Below are 17,869 nucleotides of genomic sequence, written 5' to 3' on the forward strand. Positions count from 1 at the left end.
GGCCCTAACGAGCACGACGTCGACGGGGCGTTGACCTCTACCTCGTTTCCTTTTTACAGAAAAAACTTTTTCTAAAACAACCGATTGGTTTACATCCATCCTACAAAACCTGCCAAACAACTTTTCGATAACGTAATAAATTAATTTTGTGCTCAGACACTCTTACGACGCCGAATAAATTCAAAGATTACTTAAATTAATATTTTTTTGGTAATTACAGAACACTCAGGCTTTTGATGTTAAGGTAATAATTTACAACGAATACTGCATGATCCTTCTGGGCAGTCTTTATTCAAATCAATAGCGGGTGCCGATTAAAATTGTGGGACGGCAACACGCGAGAGTTGCTGCTGCCGGAGAAGCAATAAATGAGCAACTAGAAGGGGCCAGGCAAGACCGGAAGTAAGATCTTAGGTCCGATTAAACGTTACCTTTGATTCTCCGGAGCTTCTCCGTTTCAAACTGTTGTCATCGTCCAGCAGAACAGAGTGCTTTTACGAAATATTGCTATAAACATTTTGAAAATAGTCGATACATAAGAGTCCGCTAGTGGCGGATAATGTGTCCAGAAGCATGTTGATGTCCTTCGTTATTATTTACAAGTGTTGCATAATGCTAGCATGCTCAGGTACCGTCCAAGTGACTTACACGATTAACTGTTGCTCAATATTTTCATACACAAGGGTGTGCTGAAATGAAATTGAGGCGTAGCACCGTATACCGATCCTGCCTTGGAGGCGGTTAAGTGGGAGATGTGTCTCAGAGCTGGATAGTGACAGATGGTGACGCGAGACTGGACGCGCACTAGTTTATGTTACAGCCGATAGAGGACAGTATTGGATAGGGGGACTGTGATTTTAGTTTCGATTGTGCCCACTAGAGTGCACTAAAGTAATAGAATGTTTTTCATAAACTGTTGTAGTATTTTCAGAAAGTGTTATTATGTCTTTTTGTGTATGTAAAATGTTATAAATGTGTTTTAGCAGTATGAATGATGCGTGAGTGTGATCTAAGTCTAATATGAAGATAATTGTTTAACGAGTTATGTAGTAGGATTTCATGTGGGAACATTTCGAAAAAGTATGGATGTGGACAAAGGGGATTTTTGTAGAATAGATTTGTAAAGTAAGCTTATGGTAAAGGGAAAGTTAATTCAGGTATAAATAACAATAGTAAATAACTTTATGCATAAACCAAAATTCAGCAGTCGTTAGGTTTACTATTTTGCGATTGGCTATTAATGAAAGCGCGGATTGACGTGGGAGAACGTTGTTTTGCTATTGGATGTTGATTAAACCGACCAGTTTCAGAATACATTGAGGACAAAATTTCCAACCTTTCATTTCGTGTGAAAACTTTCTCCCGAAACGTAGATTAGTGACTTTAATTGCAGCCTGATTCACGTCGAAGTACAGTACGTTTCGCTCGGCTTCCCTACTGATGATATGCTGAGACAATGTTCACAGGTAGGTGAAGGTTAGTCGTAAAGGGACGGAAGGAATCGCGCCGCCGCATAATGCCTCCGAATTTGTTATGGGAAAACTCTTAAAGTTTTTTAAACAAAACAAAAGTTATTAACATTCTACATCTGTATTCTTCATGTCCACATATTTGCGACTTCTGGTGCTAGAGGGCTCCGAATTTTAGAGTGCAGCTTGGTGATGCCTAACGTAACCATGTCGGTGCGTGAGGGTTGGGTTGTCTGTGGGAAGAGACCAAACTGCGAGGTCATCGGTCTCGGTGCGTGAGAAACTGCGCGTGTAATCAAGCTTCGGATTCGCAGGCTTGGTCTACACGTGGATCGCCCACTCCTTCAGCATGACAATGCAATACCAGACGAGCGCTGCGACATCTGCAACAATCCGACCCCTTGGGTTCACGGTCATCGACCGGCCCCTATACTGTCCCGACTCGGCCCCATCCGATCTTCGTCTGTTTCCGAAACTTAAAGAGCACCTTCGAGGATTTCTCTTTGATGGTAATGAAGCGATGCAAGCACCGGTGAAGACTGTGGCTCCGTTAACAGTGTTAGATATTCTATCGTGACGGTGTCAAGAAACTGGTCTCTCAGTGGGAGAAATGTATTCGTCACCAGAGTGACTATGTGGAGAACTAGATACGTAAATATGAAGACTAAAGATGTATAATGTTAATAACGTTTGTTTCATTTAAAAAGCTTTAAGAATTTTGACATAAAAAATTCGGAGGCATTACATTTCAGCACGCCCTCGTATATAAACGTACATGGAAACTGCCAACACCAAGAAACAACGGCCCGAATAAATCCTGACTCGGAAGCTGTGTGGACAAGTGTATGAGCAGTATGCGTATACCAGTTTTTTTGTTTGCATAAAATACAAGCAATGAAATAAGTAGTTGTAGAGAGAACTTAAATGAAATTTTTTGTCACTAAACCTCGAAACGACGCACTATATGCAGATCAGTACTAGGTACAGAATATATAACCCACAAATTGTCTTAAGCAGTTTGTCACGTAGATAGGAGAGGTTGACAGTTTTAAATTCCCGGGATTACAACTCGGTGATGAGTTCAGTTGGAAGGAAGGTACCACTGAACTGCGTAAGCGAGTAACAGATCGTTATTTGCTATGCGGATGTTGTCGGAAATAGGTGTAAGAAATAAAAGAATCTGGCGTAGTTTGTTTTTATTCTTTAATGTCATGCAGGATCAAATTCTGCGTTAAAGTGTGGAATACCATTTTTGTGAGGTACCAACGCTCTGCAGTGCTCGCTTCAAGGAAATAGGAATACAAACTACTGCTTCCAAGTAACTTTATGCATTTCATAAACAATTAATTCTTATACCAAAGTAACAGCACTAGGATCGATACTAGGAATAAAAATAATCTACACAAAGGTTTAAATTCATTTACTTCCCTCCTGAAAGCTGTCCACTATTCAACGACACGCAGTTTCAATAACTGGCCACCAGTTTAGCTGTTAGTAAAGTACAGTCTACAGCTAGCTCAGAGGCTTATGGTCCCCTCCTTCTGTTACACTGACGAATTCTTTGGTTGAACTAACTGATGTAATTACCATCTTACGATATGCAGTGTTTATCTCATTACCTGTGCAACAAGTAATATCTATTAATTGTACCAAATATCGGGTATTACGCCAAATCTGGCTTCGGCACCTATTCAGTGCAGTACTGATGTACTTACCATCTTACAACAGACAGTATTAGTCTCATTACCTGTGCAACAAGTAATATCTATTAATTGTATCAAAAAACCCAGTATTTCGTCAAATCGGACTTCTGCACCTTTTCAGTGCAGTAAAGCAGTCTGTGAAAGTAACTGTTGTAACCTGCTTTCTGTTTGATGACATATGGCCACCTTAGTCTACGAATCATCGAATTCACTACAGTGTATAAATACTTAAATGTCTACGATGGGTTTGATATAATTTTTAAACTAAAATATGTTTCACAATTTTTATTTATTCCACAGTCTTGAGATACATTTCACTTATACCTATGGTAGGAAATTTAGGATAGCACTTCTTTTGTAAATATGTTAGGTATTTTTGTTTTTATGAGTTGTGCTACATTCTTGAGGAACCCATCATTACGGATCCATGAAAAGAACGTGCGTCTATCACAGAGATGCGTGGTACGAAAGGCTTCAGCAGCAGTATTGTAACGTTCTGAGGCCTAACCTAGTTGCGATATACCGCTTATTTCCGGGTTCTGCATCTACTTCTTGTGGGACCGCACTTTACTTGACCGAGCGAGGTGGCGCAGTGGTTAGACACTGGACTCGCATTCGGGCAATTCTGATTTAGGTTTTCCGTGATTTCCCTAAATCTCTCGAGGCAAATGCCGGGATGGTTCCTTTGAAAGGGCCCGGCCGACTTCCTTCCCCGTGCTTCCCTAATCCGATGAGACCGATGACCTCGCTGTCTGGTCTCCTCCCCCCAAAAACAACCCAACCCAACGCACTTTGCTTGCGGCAAGATGAATGAGTTTTGACAAAATTTTCAAATTTTCAGCCCCTTAACAATTTTATATTGAACAGTCGAAGTCTCTCAACCACCCAGTATAAAGATAGACTTACAGTACCTCTACGTAATAGATAGCTAAGTTTTATCTTTAACAGACGACAGTACAATAGTTAAGTTTTATCCCCGACAAGGATGAGCTCTGCGATTACGGCCCCTCTTCAAGATTTTGAAGTCATTTCGACTATTTTTCGACCGTGACTGTCTCAAGAAATATGTAAAGGCTTTTTTAAAATCCCGCTACCAGTCACAAACTTTGTCGCCTATTGTGTTATTTATTTAGCGACATGTTTCGAGGGTTATACCTCATCTTCAGGCTAAATGGCATTACAAAAACAACTTTACAATAAGTTCATACTGATGATATATAGTCTTTTCGTAAATGTTGTGGTCATCCTGTGGATGAAAGACTATATAACATCATTTTGACCTTATTGTAAAGTTATTTTTATAATGCCATTTAGCCTGAAGATGAGGTATAACCCTCTAAACATGTCGCTAAACAAATAAGTAACACAATAGTTGACAAAGTTTGTGACTGGTAGCGGTAATTTAAAAAATCCTTTACATATCCCATTCCAAGATATTTATGCTGTTCTCTGACGTCTGACTTGTCAGTCAACAAGACTCAGTGGAACCGAAAACACAACTGAAAATGTCCACCGCAACTCTCGACGAAATGTCATAAACAAACATGTTTTATGGACCACGGCCACGGCCATTCCTTCGGTCAGTTTATTTGTGCTGGTGGTGTTACAGGTGCGTGCAGCGGCTGGGGGCGCTGGTGGGTCCCATCGTGCTGGGCCAGTTCCTCGCCGACATGGTCACCATCAGCGCCGCCACCTTCGTGGCCACCGTCTCGGTCAGTCAGTCACTATGTGCTCTAGTAAAAGAAGAGGAGAAAAATAAAAATAAAAACACTGGTTGCCGTCATGCCAAGCAACCTCGTTCCACGTCATGTTTGGGGGATTGAAAATGACGAGCGGAAACTGCAGTCTATGGCCAAAAGTTGCTAGACTGTTGACCTACTTCTTAGCTAAGGTTGGTAACCAGGCTTGTTCGATGACACTCGACTTAGCCTGTTTGAATCCTGCAAGAGGGAAAAATTTTCGTCACTAGTATTTCGTCGGCAAGAGGGCGAGTGATGACGGCATAAAGTTGTTGATCAACAGTCATTGTCTCAATCTGCTAGATTCGAACCTCTCCTTGCAACCTGATTTATTGAATGTTGAAGGAAATAGCATCTGCATTAGTGGAAGGTGCTTTAGCAACTAGCTAATCAATTGCTTAACACACATGAAAGACCTAAAACATTTAAAATTAAAATTAATATTCTAATAAAAATAACGAATATCACTCCACGAACAAATAGAAAATAAATACACAGTTTAGAAAGAAAAACTTCATATCATTGATCCCACAAAACAATATTTTTAATTATACCACTTAGCCGCAAAAATAGGACCTTCTCCATGGTCTAGGAGGTATCAGATCCTGTTTATGGAGAATGCCTTCGAATTTACTAGGGTAAGGTAATTTGCGATGATCTCCGCTAGTGCTCGTTAGGTCAAGTGAAAAGCCCTTCCGTAAATAAATAGTAACGTTGACACTGGTGCCAAAGCCACTTCAAACTAAAACAATTGCAAGAGGTTGGAAGACGCTCGGCATATAACGATGTACATGGAAATGAACGAATCAGTTACCAACAGTAATTGAACATCTTTCTCTGGGACTTTTGATGAGTGTGGTTAATAAGCTCTAGCAAACTCAGACGAGGACTTGAAACTTCCTGGCAGATTAAAACTGTGTCCGGATCGAGACTCGAACTCGGAACCTGTGCCTTTCGCGGGCAAGTGCTCTACCATCTGAGCTACTCAAGCACGACTCACGCCCCGTCCTCACAGCTTTAATTCCGCCCGCCAGTACCTCGTCTCCTACCTTCCAAACTTCACAGAAGCTCTCCTGCGAACCTTGCAAAACTAGCACTCCTGGAAGAAAGGATATTGCGGAGACATGGCTTAGCCACAGCCTGGGGGATGTTTCTAGAATGAAATTTCCACTCTACAGCGGAGTGTGCGCTGATATGAAACTTCCTGGCAGATTAAAATTGTGTGCCGGACCGAGACTCGAACTCGGGACCAGCAAGGATCGCAGGAGAGCTTCTGTGAATTTTGGAAGGTAGGAAACGAGGTACTGACGGAATTAAAGCTATGAGGGCGAGGCGTGAGTCGTGCTTGGGTAGCTCACTTAGTAGAGCACTTGCCCGCGAAAGGCAAAGGTCCCGAGTTTGAGTCTCGGTCCGGCACACAGGTTTAATCTGCCAGAAAGTTTCATATCAGCACACACTCCACTGTAGAGTGAAAATTTCATTCTGAGACGAGTACTTATCTGGCAGAGTAAATACAGCGTGTTACGAAGTTGGCACTATTAATGCATCTTCCGATAGCATGCATGTTTCCAACTACTCTTATGTAGCATTTATTTTTCGTTTCTATTTAGTATCATTCTTTAAATTTTTTCAAGGTGTTCTTCCACTAAACTATCAATCTTTATTTTTGTTCATATTATCACTATCATCGTCATTACAATCATCATCAGCCATTTAACATCCAGTGTGCGATGAAATCCTCCTTCAGATTTCTCCATGTATTGCTTTCATCAGTGTTATGCATTCATGTAGCCCCTGTATGTTTTCTAGCGTCATCCACACTCAACTATTACGTCGTCGTTTCGGTCTTATTGAAAAATATTCAAGCTACTGAAAATAGATGATTTTGGAAATATAAATCCTTCGCAAACAGTTTGATTTTGCAATACAGGGGTTAACTAATATCGAGCTACATTCGAAGTACATTTGTGGCGGAAGATAAATTAAGTGCAGCTACTGTCGAATTAAAAGACGTATTTCTTTCGAGGAATATTAATCGTTATATTTGGTTAGCAGACAACCACGTTAAAATAATGAAAATACACATCTGGTTGTGCAGCCCCAAATCATGAAATACATGCATCATAAAATGTGAAACAATAATAACAAAACAAAACCACTTGGACAAACGCCCATGTCTTACATAGTAGTCATGAAGTAAAATCATTAGGGCGCAAAATCCTCGTCTTACAGTTAGATTCGTCCACTTGCGTCCTTGGAGGTATATCACACTACTGCTCGACATCCACAGCGTCCATCAGTCTTCAGTAAAGTTTCGTGTAGCATCCACTTGGTTTCTTTTTAGGTGACTTACTTAACACGTCGGCTTGTACAGAGGCACTAGAGCACAACTCAACGTGAGCGCACCGCCTGACTGATTGTTCCTCCTTGTTCAACAGTGTCAAAAGAGGTCCATACAGTTGAGGAATCCGTTGTGGCTATCAGCTGTTCGTACATTAACCACATTATCGAATCTGTCATGGTGGATTGCTTTTCCGAGCCCTTGAACCAAGTCCAGCTTTCTTTCCTTTTCATTTCCGCGTAGTACTTCTGAGTTCTCCTCAATATATCTATTAGTTGGGGCCTGTCTCTTACATACGCTTGGCTACTGGGGTGCATCTGTTCAACAACTTACGAATGGGTATCCTGATGATGAGGGCCTGACTAGAAAAGCGTTGCTGCGTGTTTTTGTTGTTTTAATTTGATTGTCTGTCCATAATGTACAAATCCCCCCACACTTAGTTTCTGTCTGCATGTTCGAGCTAATCTCAAGAACTACTGTAGGGATTTTAATACGGATTTCATTAACAGATAGACTAATTCACGAGGTAGGTTTTTGTATACAGTTTATAAATATTCCGTGAAAAATGGCTGAACTATAATGAATTAAAGTCCTCCACCGCTGTGTAAATGATGCCATTACCAACTAGCACTGAATGGTGGAACTCCTTAGTATTATCCATACGTAACATAAAGTCCCCTCCCGCGTTTTTCTGTCTGTATATTCGAGCTAACCTCAGCAACTGCCGTAGGAATTTTGATATGGTTTTCACTAACAGATACAATGATTCACTAGTAAGGTTTGTGTAAACAGGAGGCAGGTTTACGGTTGCTCAACTGCAGCGCCAGACAGGCGAGAGTACCTCCAGCGGGAAACCGGTGCGAGCTGCTGCCCACATCCCAAATGCCCTGCGATGTAGGATGTATCAGATTTTAGGCTAATACGAACAAATTTTTTGGTATATAGTTAATGTTTACGGGATGTGAAGGCAAATGTGGGTAAAAGTCAAACAGAAAACATAGCTCGCGACAGACTGACGTTGGGGTTCTAGTTGGGCAGCTAGCAATTGGCCGTACCTTGCACCGAATTGGTGCCAGTCCAGTGGGCCTGGCAGATTGGTAGCTCGCATCTCCTGTCACTGCCCTGAGGTGTCACTCCAAAAGCCCATTAAACGCGAAACAGGTAACATTTGTGCCTCCTGGGGACTTTCCCGGTATGCGCTGCTTCGATAATTTAACTCATATGAAAGTCGAAGGAAGAAACCTCTCAACCAAGGTCGCATTTGTAAAACCTTTATTTAGGATGACCGGTTACCTTCAACTGATCTGTGAATAGTGTACATAAAGTGTAATTAAGTAAGTGACTATGAAAAACAACGTCCAATGTCACAAATATAATACGTATAATAAGTTATGGCTTCAGTTGTCAGAGACTGTGGTCAAAGTGTGTTTGAGCTGTGATTGCGTAAGTGTGTGAGTGTGTAGTATGTTATCTACGGTATTTGCGATGAAGGCCTTGTTGGCTGAAGCTCACTTTCTGACAGTCTTTTTGCTATGCCTATCTGCGACTCAGCATCTCCGCTCTATGGTGAGTAGCAACTACACTTTTCATAATACTGATGAATGAATTATTGCTGCACATACCTCGGTAAAGGTTAATATAAGTACCCAATTGGAGCTATAGATATATCTTAATAAGCTAAATAGTTGACGTAAAATGCTTTGGCAAGTCGAAGATACGATCAATCATTACAATATGTTTCACCAAGTCCCACATTACAAGTCGCATATTACATTACAGATACAAGAGCACTGCAGAACTGATAGGCGGCGGAAGCTGCTAAAGAACATGTTGACATTAGTGCCGCTAGAGGTCACTCCTGCATTTATATCAACGTCATCTACAAATCCAAATATGTAATTTAAATAAAAATGTGGTAACTGGCATAAAATTATATTATTTGAACCTTCTTAATGTCTTCAAAGCTCTGTCCTCTACAGTTTTCATTCCCACACTTCCTTCCATAACCAAACTGACTATTCCTTGCCTCAGGATGTGTCCTACCAAGCGATCCCTCTTTATAGTCAAATTCTGCTTAACTTTCTCTTCGACGCAGTGCCTCTTCGTTAGTTATTCCATCAACACATATAATCTCCAGCACTCTCTTCTGGTCTACAATGCTAATAGTCTACGTCTTACTTTCATGTAAGGCTATACTCCAAATACTTTCATATTATACTTGCCAATACTTAAATCCATATTGGATGTCAACAAGTTTCTCGTTTTCAGAAACGCTTTTCTTCATGTAGCCGACCTGCAGCTTGGATCCACCCTGCTTCGATCATCATCAGTTTCCTTATTGCCGAAATAAAATACCTTGTCTACTGGTTTTAATGGCTCCTTTCCTGATCTAATTCCCTCACCGTCACTGGACTTAATTTTATTGCACTCAGTTACTCTCCTTTTACTTTTCTTGATGTCCATGTTATAACCGTTTTTCAAGAGTCTATCGAATTCGTTCAACTGACCGTAAACTCTGTCTATGAGGAAACTGCTTTGTCATCGATAATCGTCAAAGTTCTTATTTCTTCTCCCTGGACTTTAATTCCATTTCTAAATTTCTCTTTGGAATAATATTAGATACATATTTGCAGTTGGTAGAAATCTGCAGTCAGAGACAAATTTATTCTTAATCTCGTCATCACTTTGTTCCCTCTTTGCAGCACAGTAAAAATTTAAATCTCTTTATGTTCCTTTACTGCTTGCTCAGTTTACGGATTGACTGACATGGAGGATATGCTACAGGATTTTGTTACTCCCTGCACAATTACAGCCCTTCTTTCAAGTCCTACGGTACGTTTTCTGTACAAGTTGTTGACAACATTTCGTTTACTGTATTTTATCCCTAAGAAACGTAGTATCGAGTCAATTTTTAACATTAGAAACGAAACTTCCTGGCAGATCAAAATTGTATGCTGGATCTGGCCTCAAAACCGCGAACTTTGCCTTTCGCGCGTAAGTAATCTAACAACACTACCCAACCACAGCCAACGACCCGTCTTCACAGATTTGCTATCGCCAGTACCTCATCTGTTACCATCCAGACTTCACAGAAGTTCTCTTGCGAAACTTGCAGGGCTAGTACTCCTGGATGAAGGAATATGCGGCGTCATAGCTTAGTCACAGCCTGGGGGATTGTTTCCAGATTGAATTTTTCATTTTGCAGCGGAGTGTGCGCTTATATGAAGCTTTCTGATAGATTAGAACTGCATGCACGACCGGAATTCTAACCTGCGACCTCTGCATTTCGCAGGTAAGTGCTCCATTGACTGAGGAAAAATTCATATCGGGATTTTTAACAGGTCACCACCACTTCATCGACGGTTGACTATACCGGCAAGAACGCGAGATTTCAAATCTTCGTACCACTTCCAACAACAAAATGTAGAGTAAATGTATAAACGTATAACACAGTCTGTTGATTTTCTGGTTTTAATATGAAAATTGTTGTATTAACTTAAAGTATATAGCATAGCTTAGTACCAATAAAGAACATTGGTTTAAGGAAACGCCCTCATTATGTTGCAAAACATGCATCTGTATAATGCGATGGACATTCAGTAAGAAATGGCAATTTAGGTTGCAAAAATGCGGAATTTCCTAAGGGACGTAGTGGAATAATCCTGCTTCAGCCACTGTAGTTTCAAAAAGTTCCGATAGTTAAGTAGCCTTCAAAATGGCGTCTGCAATAGAGGTGCGTTCCAAGCAGAGAGCTGTCATTGATTGGTTGATTAAGGAAGGATGCGAAAGAAGTCGGCCATGCTCTTTCAAAGGAACCACTCCGGCATTTTCCCGAAGCGATTTAGGGATATCACGGAAAACCTAAATCAGGATGGCCGGACGCGGGTTTGAACAGTCGTCTTCCCGAATGCGAGTCCACTGCGCCACCTCGCTCGGTTCTGTCAATGAATTTCTTTTGGCGAAAACCAGAGCGTCGCAGATATTTATAAGCGCTTGCAGAATGTCTACGGAGACCTGGCAGTCAACAAAAGCTAGGTGAGTGGTTGGGCGAGGTGTCAGTCGTCATCGCAACAAGGTTGCGCAAACCTGTCCTATCGCCCACGTGCCAATAGACCTAACACAGCTGTGACTTCTACAGTGTTTACGTCGCCACAGATATGCAAACGAGCTTCTCCTTCTCCACGACAACTCAAGGTGTCACACTAGTCTGTGCACCAGAGAGGAGAGGAGACCACAACACTTCATTGGACCGCTCGTCGTCATCCACCCTACAGCCCAGACCTCACACCTTCCGACTTCCATCTGTCTGGCCCAACGAAGGATGCACTTTGCTGGAAGCAGTACGTGGATGATGAGGAGGTTATTGATACAGCAAGACATTGGCTCCATCATCGACCAGTAGAGTGGTACCATGCGGCCTACAGGTCCTCCCGGTAAGGCCGTGGCACTGAATGGAGGCTATGTTAAAAAATAGGGCTTTCTAGCCAAGAGAGTGGAGACTAATGTGGTATATTGTAATTCTGAATAAAACCAACCTGCTTTCAGAAAAAAAGTGTTGCGTTACTTACTGAACGCCTCTACCAAAATGATGTCACTTCCCAACTATTTAAAAACTTAAAATGCATGATGACCCAAATCTTTAGGGACGTAATTGTCTTTGTTATATACACCGAGATAACAAAAGTAACGGATTGTCTCCTAATATCTTCCTTTTACCAGGCGCAGTGCAGCAGCTCTCGACGTGTCATGGACTCAACGAGTCTTTGGAAGTCCCGTGCAGAAATACTGAGCCTCGCTGCCTCTACAACCGTCAATTATTGTGAAAGTGCAGCCGGTGCAGAATTTTATGCACGTACTGACATCTTGATTATGTCCCATAAATGTTCTATGGGATTCATGTTGGGCGATCAGGGTGATCATATCATTCCGTCGAACTGTCTAGAATGTTCTTCAAACCAATCACGAAAAACTGTGGCCCAGTGACGTGGCGCATTATTATGCATAAAAATTCGATCCTTGTTTGGGAACATGAAGTCCATGAATGGCTGCAGATGGTCTCAGGTAGCCGAACATAATCATTTTTAGTCAATGATCGTCTGAGTCGGACCAGAGGACCCAGTCAGTTCATGTAAACACATCCCACACCATTACGGAGCCACCACAACCTTACACAGTGCCTCGTTGACATCTGGAGTACATGGTTTCGTGGGGTCTGCACCACACTCGAATCCTACCATCGCCTCTTACCAACTGAAATCGGAACCCATCTGCCCAGGACACGGTTTTCCAGTCTGTAGGGTCCAAACGATATGGTCACGAGCCCAGGAGAGGCGCTGTTAGCGGAGGCACTCGCGTCGGACATCTGCTGCCACAGCCCATTAACATCAAATTTCGCTCCACTGTCCTAATTGATGCAATCGTCGTACGTCCCACATTGGTTTCTGCGGTTACTTCTCGCAGTGCTGCTTGTCTGTTAGCACTGACAACTGTACGCAAAAGCCGCTGCTCTCGGTCGTTAAGAGAAGGCCGTCGGCCATTGCGTTGTCCGTGCTGAAAGGTAATGCCTGAAATTTAGTATTCTCGGCGCACTCTTGGTATTGTGCATCTCGGAATACTGAATTCTCTAACCATTTCTGAAATGGAATGCCCATGCGTCAAGCTCCAACTACCATTCCGCGTTCAAAGTCTGTTAACATCCGCTGTGCGACCACAAGCATTTCGAAAACCTTGTCACATGTACTTGTCGCTAGCCCATGACTTTTTTCACCCCAGTATATCATTCTCAAAAACAGTATTTTGAGATTTTAGATTGATCTTTTTAAGCATAACCTTATTGGTTCCTCAGTAGAGTATAAGCGTTTGTTAAAATACTACGAAATTTCTAGCATAAAAAGCTATCTTCAGCAGCATTTTCTCTTGCTTACCTGTAGCATACTGCCACCTTGTCAGTTGCGCGGAAGATCTGTGAGACGCCTGTGTGTTTGTTCGCAGGAAGCGGACTCGGTGTGGCTGCTCAAGTTCTCGTCCTACCTGCTGGCCATCGCCGAGCAGCTGCTCCTCTACTGCTGGTTCGGCAGCGACGTCGCTACTGAGGTACGGTCAACAAGTATCTACACTAAATCATCAAAAGTATCCGGACATCTCTATGTAATGCGGAGCTGACAACTGGCTGTCATGAGAGGCGTACCCGCCGGTATAAATGGAGGCGGGGAGTATTCAGTTGTCAGCAGAGAAGGAATTACAGCAAAACGGATCGGTCGCGAGCGTGGGTTAGTAATTGGAGTCACCTGAGTACCGAATCCATCAGGGTCATTTCACCACTTCTAAAGTGGCACAAATCGTTTGTTGGTGACGTGATTGTGAAGTGCAAACTCGAAGGAACAACAGCAGCTAAAACAGACTAGGAACACTGAAACGTCCCCTTAGAAAATTGTGTATTACTGTGCTGGTAAACCTCTACGTTATTTGATTTTCAAACAGCTGAGAAAATCTGAACGTCTCAGACATTTCTCTCTTTACTTATTCTGATCATCAATAAACTGACTCACAATGTTTTTAGCCCAACGCAATCTGATTTTCAATAGTCCCTACAAAAGAATGGCTCTGACTAACAATAATCTATACCTTTCATGAATCACTTACCTCACAAAAATCTTCATTACTCGAACTACTGCAATACAGCGAGCGTCAATACTGCCAGCTAAATAAAAGATTCTAACTACGGAAGGCACTAACTACTGATAGGCATAAGTAGCAAATGAAAGATTTTTATGGAGAACAAACAATGTATTTACCTTAATAGTGTTCAAAAGTCATATATATATATGACCAGATGGCAGTTATAAGAGTCGAGGGACATGAAAGGGAAGCAGTGGTTGGGAAGGGAGTAAGACAGGGTTGTAGCCTCTCCCCGATGTTGTTCAATCTGTATATTGAGCAAGCAGTAAAGGAAACAAAAGAAAAATTCGGAGTAGGTATTAAAATTCATGGAGAAGAAATAAAAACTTTGAGGTTCGCCGATGACATTGTAATTCTGTCAGAGACGGCAAAGGACTTGGAAGAGCAGTTGAATGGAATGGACAGTGTCTTGAAAGGAGGATATAAGATGAACATCAACAAAAGCAAAACAAGGATAATGGAATGTAGTCTAATTAAGTCGGGTGATGCTGAGAGAATTAGATTAGGAAATGAGGCACTTAAAGTAGTAAAGGGGTTTTGCTATTTGGGGAGCAAAATAACTGATGATGGTCGAAGTAGAGAGGATATAAAATGTAGGCTGGCAATGGCAAGGAAAGCGTTTCTGAAGAAGAGAAATTTGTTAACATCGAGTATAGATTTAAGTGTCAGGAAGTCATTTCTGAAAGTATTCTTATGGAGTGTAGCCATGTATGGAAGTGAAACATGGACGATAAATAGTTTGGACAAGAAGAGAATAGAAGCTTTCGAAATGTGGTGCTACAGAAGAATGCTGAAGATTAGATGGGTAGATCACATAACTAATGAGGAAGTATTGAATAGGATTGGGGAGAAGAGAAGTTTGTGGCACAACTTGACCAGAAGAAGGGATCGGTTGGTAGGACATGTTCTGAGGCATGAAGGGATCACCAATTTAGTATTGGAGGGCAGCGTGGAGGGTAAAAATCGTAGAGGGAGACCAAGAGATGAATACACTAAGCAGATTCAGAAGGATGTAGGTTGCAGTAGGTACTGGGAGATGAAAAAGCTTGCACAGGATAGAGTAGCATGGAGAGCTGCATCAAACCAGTCTCAGGACTGAAGACCAGAACAACAACAACAACATATATATATATATATATATATATATATATATATATATATATATATATATATATATAGGGTGTCCCAGCTATCTTGTCCACCCAAAATATCTCTGGAACAATAACAGCTATTGGAAAACGACTTTCACCGGTATCAATGTGGGGCTGGGCCCATGAATGTACATAATTGGAAACATTCAAAAACGAAAGCATATGTGTTTTTTAACACAAACTTATGTTTTTTTAAATGGACCTCCTATATTTTTTCTTCAGCAATCCATAGCATGACAAAGCACATACACAATGGCGTTGATTGCATCGCAATATTCCCATTACATCCCGAGATATTGAGACGCGAAGTTGACGCTTGAAACACCCGACATGCGCTGCTAGTGCACGTCCTGAGGCTCAGGCATGAACCCCGTGCTATTGTACCCTGTGTAAACCGCTTCATCTCCGAATAATTAGTGCAACCTACATCTTTCTGAATCCACTTACTGTATTCATCTCTAGGTCTCCCTCTACGATTTTTACCTCCCCCCCCCCCCTCACACACACACACACACACACACACACACACACACTTCCCTCTAAGACCAAACTGATGATCCCTTGACGTCTCAGAATGTGTCCTATCAACGGATCTCATCTTTTAGTCAAGTTGTGCAACAAATTTCTTTTCTCCCCAATTCTGTTCAGTGCCTCTTCATATTTACACGATCTACGCATCTAATCTGCAGCATTCGTCTGTAGCACCGCATTTCACAATCTTCTGCTGTATTCTTGTCTAAACTGTTTATCGTCCTTGTTTCACTTCTATACATGGCTACACTCCAGACAAATACCTCTCAAAAGACTTCCTAACACTTAAGTCTATATTTGATGTTAACAGACTTGTCTTCTTCAGTAACATTTTTCTTGCCATTGCCAGTCTACATTTTATATGCTCTTTACTTCAACCATCATCAGCTACTTTACTCCCCAAATAGCAAAATTCATATACTACCTTCAGTGCTTCGTTTCCTAATCCAATTTCCTCGCCATCGCCTGATTTAATTCGACTACTTTCCATTATCTTTGTTTTGCTTTTGTCGCTGTCCATCTTATATCCTGCTTTCAAGACACTGTCCGTTCCGTTCAGCTGCTCTTCCAATTCCTTTGCTGTCTCTGGCGGAATTACGTCGTCGGAAAACCTCAAAGTTTTTATTTCATCTCCTTGGGCTTTAATTCCGACTCCAAATTTTTCTATGTGGTCCTTGCTTGCTCGATATACAGAATGAACAACATTTGGGACAGGCTACAACCCCGTCTTACTCCAGTCTCAATCCTGCTTTCCTTTCATGCTCCTTACAACTGCCCTCTGGTTTCTGTACGAGTTGTTAATAGCCTTTCGCTTCTTGTATTTTACCCCTTCTACCTCCAGAATTTCAAAGAGTATTGCAGTCAACATTGTCAAAAGCTTTCTCTAAGTCTACAAATGCTATAAACTTAGATTTGCCTTTCCTTAACCTATCTTCTAAGATAAGTCGTAGGGTCAGTATCGCCTCGCATGTTCCTACATTTCCAAGAAATCCAGACTGATCTTCCCTCAGGCCGGCGTTACTAGTTTTTCTATTCTTCTGTCAAGAATTCGTGTTAGTATTGCGCAACAATACTTATTAAACTAGTAGTTCAGTAATTTTCACATCTTTCAGCAACTCTTTATTTGGAATTATTACATTCTTCTTGAAGTCTGAAGGTATTTCGCCTGTCTCATACATCTTACACACCAGCTGAAAGTTTCGTCATGGCTAACCTCCCAAGGCTATCAACAGCTCTGACGCAGTCGTCTACTCCCGGGGCCTTGTTTCGATTTAGGTCTTTCAGTGCTGTGTCAAATTCTAATCGCACTATCATATCTCCCATCTCATCTTCATCTACGTCCTCTTCCATTTCTACACAATGCCTTCAAGTTCATCTTCCTTGTATAGACCCTCTATATACTCCTTCCATATTTCAGCTTACCCTTCTTTGAAACTTCCTGGCAGATTAAAACTGTGTGCCGGACCGAGACTGGAACTCGGGACCTTTGCCTTTCACGGACAAATGCTCTACCAACTGAGCTACCCAAGCACGACTCACGCGCAGTCCTCACAGCTTTACTTCTGCCAGTACCTAGTCTCCTGCCTTCCAAACTGTACAGAATTACCCTTCTTTGCTTAGGACTGGTTTTCCATCTGAGCTCTTGATATTCATGCAGCTGCTTCTCTTTTCTCCAAAGGCCTCTTTAGTTTTCCTGTAAGCGGTATTTATGTTTCCCCTAGTGAAATATGGTTATAAATCCTTACTTTTGTCCTCTAGACACTCCTGTTTAGCCATTTTGCACTTCCTGTCAATCTCATTTTTTAGACGTTTTACTCTCCTTTGTTTGCTTCATTTGCTGCATTTTTATGTTTTCTACTTTCCTCAGTTAAATTAAATTTCTAGCAGGCCTTGTCTTTTTACCTATTTGATCCTGATTAAATTATGCTCTGTGCAAAATTTTACCAGGCGTCTTCCTCTTTCATTACTTTCCCCCAGTCCATATTTAGCTACTACTTTCCCTCTCTTCCTTTTTCCTACTATCGAATTCCAGTCGCCCATTGAAATGGAAATGAGCGTTTGGCGTCATTGGCCGGGAGGCCCCTAACGGGGCAGGTCCGGCCGCCTTGGTGCAGGTTTTATTACATTCGACGCCACATTGGGCAGGCTGCGCGCCGGGTGGGGATGAAATGACGATGAGGACAACACAACACCCAGTCCCTGAGCGGAGAAAATCTCCGACCCGGCCAGAAATCGAACCCGGACCCGTAGGCCGACA

At 41.9% G+C, this 17,869-nt stretch overlaps 1 protein-coding gene across 1 annotated transcript in view; it reads left to right on the forward strand.

Moving 5' to 3' along the window:
- The first annotated feature begins 620 nt into the window (after nt 1–620).
- The window catches only part of LOC124613761 (odorant receptor 4-like), a 41,941-nt gene continuing 24,692 nt past the window's right edge, over nt 621–17,869 (forward strand). Inside the window, exons 1-3 of the mRNA XM_047142478.1 lie at nt 621–628; nt 4,782–4,884; nt 13,244–13,345. Coding sequence (XP_046998434.1) covers nt 621–628; nt 4,782–4,884; nt 13,244–13,345 — 213 coding nt within the window. The remainder of the gene's footprint in view (nt 629–4,781; nt 4,885–13,243; nt 13,346–17,869) is intronic.

Source organism: Schistocerca americana, chromosome 4 (genome assembly GCF_021461395.2).
Source record: "Schistocerca americana isolate TAMUIC-IGC-003095 chromosome 4, iqSchAmer2.1, whole genome shotgun sequence".
Classification (NCBI taxonomy): Eukaryota; Metazoa; Arthropoda; class Insecta; order Orthoptera; family Acrididae; genus Schistocerca; species Schistocerca americana.